A 13,265-nucleotide genomic window follows, 5' to 3' on the forward strand; every position below is an offset into this window, starting at 1 on the left:
GCTTAATGTGAGTCTTCACTGGTTTCAGCTGAAGCTTGCCATCAGCAGTGGCTGGATACAGCCAGCATCTGTACACAGCAAATCTCCCAGGGATGCTTTGAAGTATTCCTGAGTTCATGTTAGAAGAAAAACAAAACCAAACCAACACAACACAAAAGGAGCTTACTCAGTTAGAATTCAGTCAAAGGAAGAGCACACACCAAAGGAGCTCCAACATTTATGCTGTCAGATACAGAAGGAGGCTCGATCAGCTGCCAGTGCCGCAAAGCCTTTGTATTGCAGCTCAGTGAAGCGCCTTGCCCCAGTCATCACTGCTGGCTATGACGGATGCAAAATACAGCGTGCCTTACGGCAGACTCTGTTACCACTCAGACTCACTTCCAATCTCTATTAAATAACTGAATTCAAAGATGTATTTAGACTCACTGCCTCCACATTCATTTTTATGCCATTTGGAAGCAGACTAAGCAGCCACCCCACTTTATTGCTGACCTCCCTTCTCCTGGAGCAAACCTTGAAGATTACAGCAACTCTTGCGGCTGCACTACAAAGACTTGAGGAAAGTGACATATCCTGATAAAACCTTCCTTGTTGCTGGACTTTATCACAAAGGTTTTCATTTAATAATCCTAAGAAGAAAAAAAAACAGAAAGACTTCTTAATGATCAACACAGTTATTCACATAGTATTACATTACATTCTAAGAGATGTAATTGCTACAGCATGCTTTTATATATTAGGATGTTTGGAAAGTTCAGATTTTATGGAAACACTCTTGACAGGTCACATTCCTCAGTTTATTTCCAATCCTTCCTCTACTGTTCACTAGAATTTGTAAGGAGCAGAAAGAAAGAGATGCCAATAAAAGTGTAATTAGATTAACTGCACCTCAAAACATGGCGATTCAAGCCTAATTGGACAAACTAGTCTCCTTTGGTAATGTGGTAACATAACACCAGTTACTGCAGAAGCAACGGCTGCTTTGGACCAATTCATTTCACAGGGCTGAAAATGAAACCTTTAAAAATTATTCAGCCCATATCAATTAACACTTCTAAATAACCTGGTCCTGTCATCAACTTCCTTCTGGAGTACACTGTAAGCACTTCCAGCTGTCCCTTAATATGGGTCATTTCAAGAGATGCAAAATAAGACTGAATTCACTCTTTATGTGGAAGTTAAAATACAGTCTTTACATTCAAGATGTTGGTGCTTGGAATACAATATACGAGCAAACACAGACCATCCTGCAAAACTGGACTATGAATAACAAAATGGGATAACTGTACATTAATCTGTTGCTGAGCATGGGGTGTCATATTTGTGTGCATCCCAATGATATTCCATAAGTTCTCCATTTTATTAGCAAAGGACTGTAAAAATGAGAAGATGAAAATAACACCAAAGAATGACACTAAGAAAAATCCCTTTTAAAATCCTAACATCCCAAACATTTAAAGAGCACACCATGCACCACATATATCCTATGTTGTATAGGAAATGCAATGGCTCTACACACTGTATGGGAGAAAGCAAAAGATACAGAGCTCAATAATGACAATCAGGCTGGCAAAAGGTGAAGAATGCTTTGCAAACCTTAGCAACCATCAGGAATATTTACTGAAGAACACAGAGTCAGACCTAGAGTCTTCCAGAGAAGAAAACTGAAGCTTTCCTGTAATATTTTTATACATCAACAATACATAAACTGATCTCATACGCTACTAAACTGAGTAACAGGCCATACCCTGAATGCTATTAGCTTAGAAAGACTGGCAGCACAGGGGAGAAGCAAGAAATCGTCCTCTTTTCACAGAATGAAAATGGTTAACAGGAGGAAGATATTTTGTCTAAAGGTCACTGAGTAAAACTGGCTGAATCAGGAACAGAAATTGCATCTTTTATGTCCTAGTCCAGACGTGTTTTCACAAAACCAACCTCCACTGTAATGGTCTGATAAACGCTGAAGTGAATTACTGAATTCCTGCTGTATCTATGCTAGGGATATGGTGCTAGCTATCTTTGAAGAAACATTATTATTGTTCATGTATTTATGCATTAGCAGTCAATTAAAACATTTCAGATTACAGCTGCTTATAAACTAAAAGGTCTGACCTTTCTATCAGCAGATTTTGTTTTCCATGTTAGGACTGCTGCCACAGCACATTCAAATTATTTGCTACTGTTCTGCACCCTGTATTCTATTTTCTGTTGTATTAAACACTCTTGTGGCACTCTCCTCTAAGTGGCTCTTAAAACTAATGTAGATCTGTTCTGTGAGTCAAGCACTACCACATCCTTCCTTTCCCTTCATGGAGGGACATCCTACATTGTAGTTGGCAGAATTTCCAACAGGGCCTGTCTAATCAATACAAGTAACGTTAAAAAGCTCTGAAGGATGAAGCAGATAATCGGAAAAGCAAGAACAGAGAGCAAAGATCAAGGCACCTGTACCATTTGCTTCACAGAACTGGAGGGAGTAGCTGAAGCTAGTTCTTCTTGAGCAGGATGAGAAATAGCAGTAGAAATAAATACTCTCCAACTACAGAAAAACAAACATTTCAATAAACTGAACTGAAGTTACATTGACAAACATCACATTTAAAAGTCTCCCTCACATGTCTAACTCACCAAAAGCCGCATGGGCTAATGTAACAGACAAGAATTGATTCTGAAGTTGGCAGCCTGCCTGATGAAGGAATAAACCAAAAAGCCCTCTAGGAAAGAGAAAGGGTCTAATTCAATGTGCTTTCAAAAGGCTCTGGCAGAATGATCCTGAATATGAATGCTGGGTCATTTTGACTGATGGAGAAAAAAATTGTGTCAGCCTCCAAAATGAACCACAGCAGAAAGATCAATCTCAAGAAAGCCACACGTATGAGTTTATACACTCTCAGGCAGAAATAAGGCTTGGAATGAAGAGGTGGTGCTTGAGAAGCATTTGAATAGCTGAGAACCTGACCAGACTTCCAAGTGAGAGCAAAGGGATAAGGAATCAACCTAAAGCTCTAGCAGTCAGCTCATAAAGTCAATTAGCAAATGGAAACCAAAATACTGGTACTACCACAGCTAGGTTTAGTACGTGCTTATTTTTATAAGCACTAAACAGCCTGTGTAATGCAAAAAGCACTGACAACCCTGAGAAATGAATCCCTGTGGAATATAGTACAGTTACGCACAGAAGCGGAAACTAAGATACATTACAACACTATTTTCTGATCAGCAATAGCTGCAACAGCAGTGTTCTCCCATTCAGTCTCTCCACATGCTTGGGCACTGAATTTCTGACCCTCTTACACAACCCCTGTCACACAGTCATAACCTTAGAATATGTATAGTGAGGTAAACACAGTAATCAATGGCAAGAATGACTTTATCGTCACCAAAATCTAGGATAATCATACACTCGAGACATCTTTGCGAAGTGTATTTTCCTATTTCCATTAAACATGACACAAATATCAGGGGAGCTTATGAAATTGAATAAAAAATCTCTGGAAACTAAATGGAATACAGCTGCACAGGTTAGTTCCTAACTCTTTCCCCCTTCTTTAAGGGAAGAACCCTAACCTCAACATTTAAGAAAGTACAAAATTGCTTCTCAATAGCAAGAAATGAAGAATCCACACAGTAGAAAAATGGAACCATCTTGGTTTGTGCAAGAAAAGAGGGAGATCTCTTGGGAAGCAAGTTCTACAAACCCTTGACTGGAATTTCTTCCTAACTCCATAACACTTGGAGATAAAGAGTCAGACTGACATACATTAATATTTACAGGGTGCTCTGTGAACAGAGTGACATTCGCCAGTGTTTGGCTGCTGATCTTGCAAAACTTTGAGAGACACCACATTGGGGTTCTTCTTGCTCAGAGAATGAGTTAATCACGCTCGACATTTGCGAGAGCCACAGACTCCACAGAAGAGAATTGTACCTGACACACATTTAACAGAAGGAAAAAATAATCAGAATATCATAAATTTCAAGGCTGACTTCAAATACAGAAGTGATCTGTACAGCAAACAGCACCCAAGGAAAGATAAACTAGCAATGAAATGGAAAGCCGTAACAGGTAATAAACCAAAAGCACTCAGTTTTGTGGCCACAATGACTTGACTGGTTTTGTAATAGCCATAGATTAAATTACGTTTCATTTCCAAAGTGTTTCAATTCTTTCTTCTGTCAATGGCTATTTCAGTGCCGAATAAAAGTCATTCTATCACTTAGAGGCCTGCCGCTTCTTCATCTCTAGCAAGTAAAAAGGAGATTTTATTCCATGAGCAACTTATATTTCTAATGACAAGCATGTCACAATATTATGCTTTCTTTGTCAAAAGAAAGAAATGCTTACTTTCTGTCTTGAAATATGTAAGAAACTAGGCATGCGAATGCAAGAAATCACACTGGGACACAGAATAAACAACAGCAGCACAAATACAAAGAAGTCTCTTATAATGCTAATTAATCCAGCGATAAATAAACTCAGGCGCAAACATTCCTTACAGGAAAGCACGTCATTAGCGTTGATGAGATGATATAAATGATCTTCCTAAGACATCTAGAGCAGACCCGCTCCAAATGATACTCACGCCTTGCAATTATACCACCAGTCAAACACTTTACATCTACCATCCAGTGGAGAACATACAGTATTTGCATACAAGACTGAGATTCCTTTTTGCTCCTCAAATCTAATGGAATTTTAAAAGGAATTAATTGCTAATAATTAAACACCAAAACTAAAACCTTTTACTGCTATAATGAGTCAAAATCATGCTCAGAAACCCAGAAGTTTGTGAAGCCTTTTAAAATGGATTTTCTGCTGGAGTTGCAACATCAACAATGATTTGCATCAGTGATTATCTTAATTAAACTGCTGTTTACATAAGTAACCTTGATTTACTTTAAATGTTGTTCAGTGTCATTAGACCACTCATTTAATCGTGCACATTTCCTTTAGCTGAAGCCTCCTCCCACTTTCAGCAGGCTGTGAACAGCACTCTGCTACAAGAAGTAAACCCAGAGCAAATTTAATCCTACACAAGCTTAAGTAAAGACCCACATTTCTCTTGCAGTTTAGCAGACAAGGTTAGACCCACTGGTCACAAGCACAGCAGGAGACATCTAAAGAAGCTGCAACTTTAACGTAAGTTACATGTAAGGAGGAAAATAGTTACTTGGTAGCCTTATACAACTTTCTCTGTGCAAACCTTATGGAGCACGTTTCAGACCCTTACACTATACTAGATGTGACAGGGATTTCACTCTTCAAGCTGGGTGTAGCCAAGACTTCTGACGATGCTGACTGCATACTGCGATCCTGTGACGGAACATGTGCCACCCCTGCTATACATGATGCTTTGAATGTGTTAAGTAAAAAAAAAAACAACATTCCCTGCCTTCCTTTTTCTACATTACATTTCTCACTCAAGGAGAAAAGCTCCCTCCTGATGCTGCAGTGACCAGCTGGCTCACGTAGTGCAGAAAGTCTTCACTAGATCATAAATTTGAACCAAAAGAGATGAAAAAACCCAATCTAAGATGGCAAAACCACCAGGATAACTCTGAAATGAGCAGTGGCAGATGTTCAGAACAAAAATCAAGATCAGTGTCCATCACTACCCCTGAATTCACTCCGTAGTAATGCTAGAATAAAGTAAAGTTTGTTCGGCAATATTTACAGATATACAGAGCTTAAAATTCCATCTTTCCAAGAAAACAGCTCAGCCACAAATGACTGTGCTTGTTCCAGCGTGTCATCAGCATGGATGATTGCAATGATCTGCTCAAGGCTTAAAATCCGTGAGAACAGCACTGCCACACAAACAAAAGCAAAGAGTAGGTATCTTCCAAGTTATTTATTGTTTTAATTTCTCAATTACGAGTGAAATTTGAGTTCCAAATTCAGGATGCCTAAGGATAATAGGACAAGTCTAGAAATCAAAGCTTGGGCAAAAAAGGGCTCTACATTTCTTTTTATAACCATCCATCTTCAGCTGATTTCTTGTTTCTTTTATAAAGAGCAAAACAATCAAACAAAACACCCACCATGTAGTTGATGAGCTGCCTCCTTTCATTCCAAAGGGCTACCCAGGCTCTGCTTGGGCAGGCAGAGCCAGACACCACTCACCCTCTGGGTTAGAGAATGGCTTGAAAACAGGCTAACAAAGTAACCCGCGAGGCCGCTTTCAGATTCTCCTCTTGCAGGGCTCCGAGCTGTTGACATACATCTTCACCCTGCAGAGCAGTGCATGGCTCCAAAGCTTCCTATTAATAGCTACTTGGAACTCTGCTGTCATCGGACTTTGGCTAAAATCATGCCAATGTAAAGGCTTTGGAAGCAACAAGGAAATTAATGCAGCAAAGCAGGACATCAATGCTCATCAGGATACCTACTGCCTTCAGGATCCCTCCCAAAAGAGTCACACATGCCTGGGTCACTTTTTATCCTACTTTAATTCCTTATCTTCTTTGCATCACGGAAAACCACAAAACCTTCCCTCATCTCTACAACAGAAGATACTTCCTCCATTTAAAAATAAAATCAAAATCTTCACATGAATTTAAAGTTTCTGTTTAAACATGTTACATGCACAAAATATTAACCACATACACCTCAGTACTTAAATGGCCTGGGCAAATTCTTACAACTAAGAAAAGATCATTCATACGTGGAACAACAGCCACTAAGTATATTTAAGTATCTTCATTTGAAGATGTATCACTGGAGATTTTCAGTGACTAAAGGAAATTACTAGTGGTTGGGGCATGTAGAGACTGGAATTGTGCTCTAAAAACCAAGAGTTATGTATGGCACAATAAACTGGTCTTATTCAACTTAACTTTCTTTTGGAATTACACATCACATGAAAGGAAGGAGGAAAAAATAATCAAAACTCCATAAAGATGAGGAAAAATGAAACTAACTGAGCTATTAATCTTTCCTGATAATGAAGTACTTGAGGATGACTCCTGAAACTCGCTTTCATTTAGATGCTTCATTTATTTTAATCTGGGAGATAATTAGAGGGAAATCAAATCCATCTCCACAGCAGAATGTTTACCTGAGATGCAGCTCAGACTTCGCAGTATTTCCCCTGTGTGTTCAAACCCAGTGCTATAGATATCATTAAAACTTTACTTAGGTTAATGTCCGTTACTTAATGAGCATCAAAACTGGAGTCCGCAATGTTTGCTGCTGGTTAGCTGTCAAAACAGGAATTCTTTCTGATTTCTTTGCTATTAATAGGCCAAATTTTGCTTTCTCTGCTGGCAGGCACGATTAGACCAGCAAAAAGATTACAATGGGTAGGTGAACTAGTGTCCAACATTCTATCTCTAGCCAATTATTTAGTTATTATCTTTGGCCTGCAGACAGAGGAATGATGTCATTTATCTGTAGTTACCTATAGGAGTGTCTGGAGAGGGAATGTGGGAGCACACGTCAGAACTGGCTGAAACGCACCAAAACAAGCGAGAGGTGGGACACAAAGCAAAAGCACTGCAAAACCTCTGATAGCGAAGGCAAGGCAAAAGCAACCAGTGCTTAGTTCCTGCCTTTGATGTAAATCTCCACAGGTGATCAGAATGAGGTCCTTTACATGAAGCTCACAGTAAGATTGTGTCTCTTCCCAAGTTGCATGCACCATCCCCAGTTCAACGTATAGTCACTTGGGAGTAGAAGGGGTAACTCTCACCTGAAGGGGTAGAGCAGTTGTCACCCATGAGTTCCTGTATATCCACACAAAACATTATCAGAAGATTGCTCTTTGCACCAAGAAACAGGACTGACTTATGGTGAAGACATGCAGATACTCATCAACAAGATGCTCTGTTAACCAGATTATCCTCAAAAAAAGCTGCACCATTGACAAATCCTTCTTGTGACCAGCCAACAGTTTATCTCATCACGCACTAATCCTGTTATAAATTATTCAGGACTCGAAATGTATCAAAGAACCCTCAGCTGAATGAGCATTCCACACACACCAGCATTCTCCAGGAATTTATTTGTAGTTATCATTTTCCTTTTTTCCCTATCTAATATTTAGCTGATGAATGCCTGACATAACTTCAGCATGAAAAAAGCCATGACTAGTTACATAATTACAGGTTAAAAATGATCTTTTTTCGGCTCCATGCACAGAAGTAATCTTAAGGGTGAAGGTTAAGTACAGGCCACACACAGTACAGATTGCTTTGCAAGACGTTCTGTACACTGACCACAGCAACCCCTCTGTGTGGCACTGCCTCTGAAAGAATAGTTTGATCTTATAATATTACTACAATAATAAAGATTTTTTTAAGTATTATCAGTCATGTCTTGTTCATGAGACTCTGTCTACAAAAGGACAGCAGGTTTGTGCTTGAAATCATTACAGAACGTGAATAACATATTTAAGGTTGCCACTAAGCACCAACAGAAGAACAAGATCAATATTTTAGTATGAAGGCAGGCCTACAAGCAAGAATTTCTAGGGGAAAAAAAGAAATCTCCCTTTCATATCTCCAAGGAACTGCTTAAAACAAGGTATTTCATCAAAAAAGAAGACACTATTTCTCTCAGCCTGATCCCCACCATAAGCACTGCTGTGCAAGCTGCTCCAGGCAGTTCCTCTCATTTCTAGATCATAGATTTAACTATATTTATTATCGCAGATCAAGGAAGCAATTTCTAAATACAATATTTATACTTTTCAGCTCCAGTGGGGCAATTCACTCAGAGTAATTGGTGACTTTCAAGCAAATTAACACACAAAATTTACATCTCATGACTTCAGAATGCAAAAGAGGTCTCAAGTAAAAGTACAAGTAAATAAATCTGAGTCACTAAATTGTTTGCACCAGTTCTGAGGCAAAGGTAAGATATTCTAAGGGAACTGATAAACCCTGATTTACTATCAGTTTGTGGACGTTTTCCATTCCTTGAGTACTTGCGTGGCCCCTTGCACGCTTCCAACATTGCTCTAAGAAAGCAGCACATGACGTGATCAGAGCCGAGCTGTGAGATCACCATTTGGTGGAGTTGGTGCTACTAAACACAGAGTATACCAAATTGTTTTCTTTCCCTGACCTTCCCTTGGCAGATCCACAAACCCAAATACTCTTTTAGCACCATGCCACCAATCCATATTTTACAAGCTTTTCTGAAAGAGTTACCACTGTGGATGCAGAAGGAGTCACACAGACAGTGGGAACTCATCATCCTGGATAAACTGACATAACTGGGTGAAAACAGTTCACTTTAAGAACTACTACAAGGTACTGATACAAAATAACTCAAAGTCAACACACTTACTGGATATCTTTTCTCTTTTTGTTCTGAGGGTCCATCAGACGAAGAGTGTCTCTGATAACAGCTACTTTCACCTCTTCATCAACGGGGCTTGGGACGTTTTCAAAGACTCCAGGAGAAAGCTTTCAATTACAAAGGGATGCAATTACTCAGCACAGACCTGAGGACCATTTATTCCACATTTCCTCAAACTTCATGCGTGTCATGTATGTTTTAAATACACAATAATTGACAACAAAATACTTCTTACAGGATATACAAATACCTTCATATTTTCAGTATGATATTACAACATTTTCTGGCAATTTTCTGTAGTAAATTGAAGTGTTATGAAACAGATTCCTGCCAATGTTACCATTTATATTATGTATACAAACATGAAAAAAATGATTAGCAATCCCCTAAACACAATTAAGCCAACTGCAGGGGATGGTGAATAAATGTATTCATGACAAAGATGATGGAGAGCTTTCACAATTCCAATAAGTCATATTTCCAGTGTATAAGATTAGCAATGATTTCAAAGCAGAAAATTACAGAGAACCTTGGCAGTTTCATATTAGTAGACAGCTTTCATCTTTCAAACAAGGAAAAAAGACAAGCAAACCAAATCTAAACAGTTTCATTCCAATATCGCTGTCATTTTGAGAGGTCTTACCTCTTGCTCATGTTCTATTCTCATGCTGGGGTTTGCATTTACTTCAAGTAACATCGGCTTCAAGTTTTTCATCAGGAGAATGTCAAACCCTAAAATCTATGCATAAAAAGCAATGTGTTACTTCAGTTCTACTCAGTCCTTTCCTAGAGTATGCAATGGTCATCCATGTCAATGATCAGGAGGAAGAAACACTTGAGGGACAAAAGAGAAGTAACTAAGAAACATGCCGAACTGCTGAACAATTCCTGAAGCCACTTGCCTTCAATATTAATGGCTTCTTTCATGCTACTCCCATCTCAGAATACTGCATCTGTCAACATGGAATCTTAGCACCTATGACAAGTGGGTCTTAAAACTGCAGTCATCTTAGCAGCATTAGGAAGCTCCAAAGCTTCATAGTTACTACATCTAAAAGACGGAAACAAGTGAATACTGCTATTAACGATTGATACCCATTGAAAATTCTCCATATATGTTTATGCCTAGTAGTAACACAGGTCAGGAGATTGAGATTTGTAAGGTAAAACCTGGCGGTGAGGAGAACCTAAGCTCTGAGCTCACGCAATGCTACTCAGTGGATGCAGTACGCCCAACCAGTGATCAGCATAACCAGAGAAAGCTTTTAGAAAAGGAATTAAACATCCAGAAAATTAATCCATGCATAGAAACAGCTGCATTCCTGGCAGAAATTCCAACCTACCTGGAAGCAAGTTGGCCCAGGCTTTCCTGCTGGTATGTCAGACTGATAGTAAACTTTCAGTTCTGGTGTCAGTGCAATAATTGTTTTAATCACCAGTGAAATTATATCTGACCACAGCTTTTTGACATCAGCTCCTCTGGAAGACAGCCTGCACAGAATGCTGGAAAAAGTCCTCTTGCTGCCAGTGTTCACATTGTCAGAATGGATGAAATTCCCGCTATGGATATTTAGTGAGTAGTTGGTTAAATGCATAAAAACCTGGTGCAAATTTTTTAGCGTGGGTTCTTGGTAGGGCTCTGTACAGAATCTAGAAAGTCCATCTTTGGCTATGTAAATCTCTAAGGGTTCTAAAGATTTCAGTAAGACATAAAGACGAATATCAAACTTCAGTTTGTCAACGAGCAGTGGTTTGCAGATGTACTCCTGAACCACAGCTGGCCGGCTCTGGATGCTCCCTGTCTGCCTGATGTCACTTGGGTCTTTAATGAGGTAGATTCCATCCCCCTGGCACCCTCCATCAGGTTTTACAATAAAAGTGGGCTTCCAGGACGGATCACTGTCTTTCATCATACGAATCTGGAAGGAAAAGGATTACACTGAAAGACATTAACTGAGGAAGGGGAAAAGGGCTGCTGAAAACCCAACAAATTGCATTTATAAACAGAAATAAACAAAAATAACAGCATCACATCACTACAGCAGTAAACACTGTGGAAAAAAAGGTAGAGGATAAACAGCGCTGACAAGCACAGAGACAAGCCAAAAATCATGAGTAGGGAATTAGTAGTACAGATAAAAAGTCATTTTATTTAACAAGCCATTGTATAAACTACACCAGGAACTTCTTTTTAATGTTACATACCAATTTCCACATTGAAATGCTGTATATCTCTTGCACAGAGAAATGCTTCCAGTTCACAGATCTCTTAAAGAGTTCTGTCAAATACTCATCACTGCTAACAAGTTAAATTAATGGAATTATTCCAGAAATGTTTTTTTCCCAGAATACATTACCAATTGAACTTACTACACATGAGTGATGGGAGATGCCCCCACTAGAAAGGCAATAGGAGATAAGAAATTTTGACACCAACTAACACTCTGCAAGCACACGTATAAAGGTCACCAAGACACAGAAACAGCATGAAAAAGGAGAAAAGAGGGGAAAAAAGAGGAAGAAAAAAGGTCAGCAAACCAGTAGCTTTCAGGATCAGTTTCTTTCCATTGTTTGTAGTGCCTTGCCATGAAAGATCTGTTTGTTAAAGTCAACTTTAATACTTTGTAAGAATGTCGCTGGAGGACTCTGTGACCTATTTCTGTGTTGTTTACAGCAGTGTGGACCTCAGTATTCATCTATCCAATTCTCTTGGTGCTTTGCACTATCCATGAGTACAGCATAAGCCATTATACCCACATCTCAAGGTTTTTTCCCACACTGTGCCCTAGATTCTTGGGACATATGAGGGAAAAGGTTTAAATGGTTCACTAATAGAAATTATGGTAAGAGTGATGGGGAAGTATCTGGGGTTTGTCAGAACCTAACTGCCCTACAGCACTGAAAGGGAGCCCTAACAAAGAATGCAGCTACAGAAAATGCAGGACGCAGGCTAATACATTTATCAGCTACTCATGGGATTTGGAAGAATAAAGCACTTAAAATCTGTTCTTTTCAAAATGGAGGGATGTCACAGTAGAGATCACTCTTTTCTTGCATTCACGTTTTACAGCACCAGACCTGAAGCTGCTATTCTCTCTATTCAGCCAGACACTGCTGAACGGCAGCAGTGATCTGGTTTTACACAAGCCTGAGGCTTGCCAGCAACAACTGAGATTGACTTTAAGAAGCCTGAGGATACAAGCTCACAAAGGAAAAAACCAATCAATTGCCACTATCAGCCCTGGCCCCGAAGAATGAAAGAGAAGAAATCAGCAGACAGGAGAAGGCTGAGCACCAGTGAGATCATGGTGATTTTCAGACAACACCTTCTGCTGCACTACATCAGGCTGCAGACCCACATGAGAGCTCTGCCAGCCACAACATTCCCAAGGCCTGAAGGACTTCTGGCTCCATCCTATCCAGTTACTTATTTCATTGAGAATCACACTGCTAAAAGCTTTCCTATTAACTACAGCAGAAACTCAAGATTAATTATTTAGACTAGGATTTTTGGCATGGCCAAGTGTCACACTAACTCAGTGAAAGATCCTTCTTCAAAATAGGTCACTTTGAGGGATCAAACGCCACAGTGGAGGTCAAGCTACATAAACTGCACGCGGATAAATAGGTCCGAGTAGATCAGCAGACCTAGATGTGCAAAGTAGGATAGCAGGATTTATGCCGTAGTCTTTTTACCACTGCAGAATAGCATTTCCCTGACGTGACGTTTCTCTGCATACTCGAGGAACTTCTCTGGTTGTTAAAGTCAGCATCCCAGAAAGATACTTGCTTAATCTTAAACCTCCATGACTAAACATACCCTACTATGGCTCTAGTTGTATGCATGAAGTGCCAATCATGGTCTACGAGGGCAGAAAATAATAAAGATCCTCTATGAAACCAGCCAGGGCAATCTGCCTCCCATTCTCATGTCTGCTGTTCACGCCTCAGGCTACTT

At 39.6% G+C, this 13,265-nt stretch overlaps 1 protein-coding gene across 12 annotated transcripts in view; it reads right to left on the reverse strand.

Annotated features, from left to right (window-relative positions):
• The window catches only part of TTLL11 (tubulin tyrosine ligase like 11), a 59,274-nt gene that overhangs the window by 34,320 nt on the left and 11,689 nt on the right, over positions 1-13,265 (reverse strand). For all 12 annotated transcript variants that reach the window (XR_013958139.1, XR_013958140.1, XR_013958141.1 and 9 more), the window contains exons 4-6: positions 10,651-11,226; positions 9,951-10,046; positions 9,296-9,414 (exon numbers count right to left, since the gene is read on the reverse strand). Coding sequence is in view for 7 of the 12 variants with exons in the window: in XM_080630706.1 (XP_080486832.1) it covers positions 9,296-9,414; positions 9,951-10,046; positions 10,651-11,226 (791 nt within the window). In the remaining 5 variants the exon portion in view is untranslated. The remainder of the gene's footprint in view (positions 1-9,295; positions 9,415-9,950; positions 10,047-10,650; positions 11,227-13,265) is intronic.

Source organism: Psittacula echo (genome assembly GCF_963264785.1).
Source record: "Psittacula echo genome assembly, chromosome: 16".
Classification (NCBI taxonomy): domain Eukaryota; kingdom Metazoa; phylum Chordata; class Aves; order Psittaciformes; family Psittacidae; genus Psittacula; species Psittacula echo.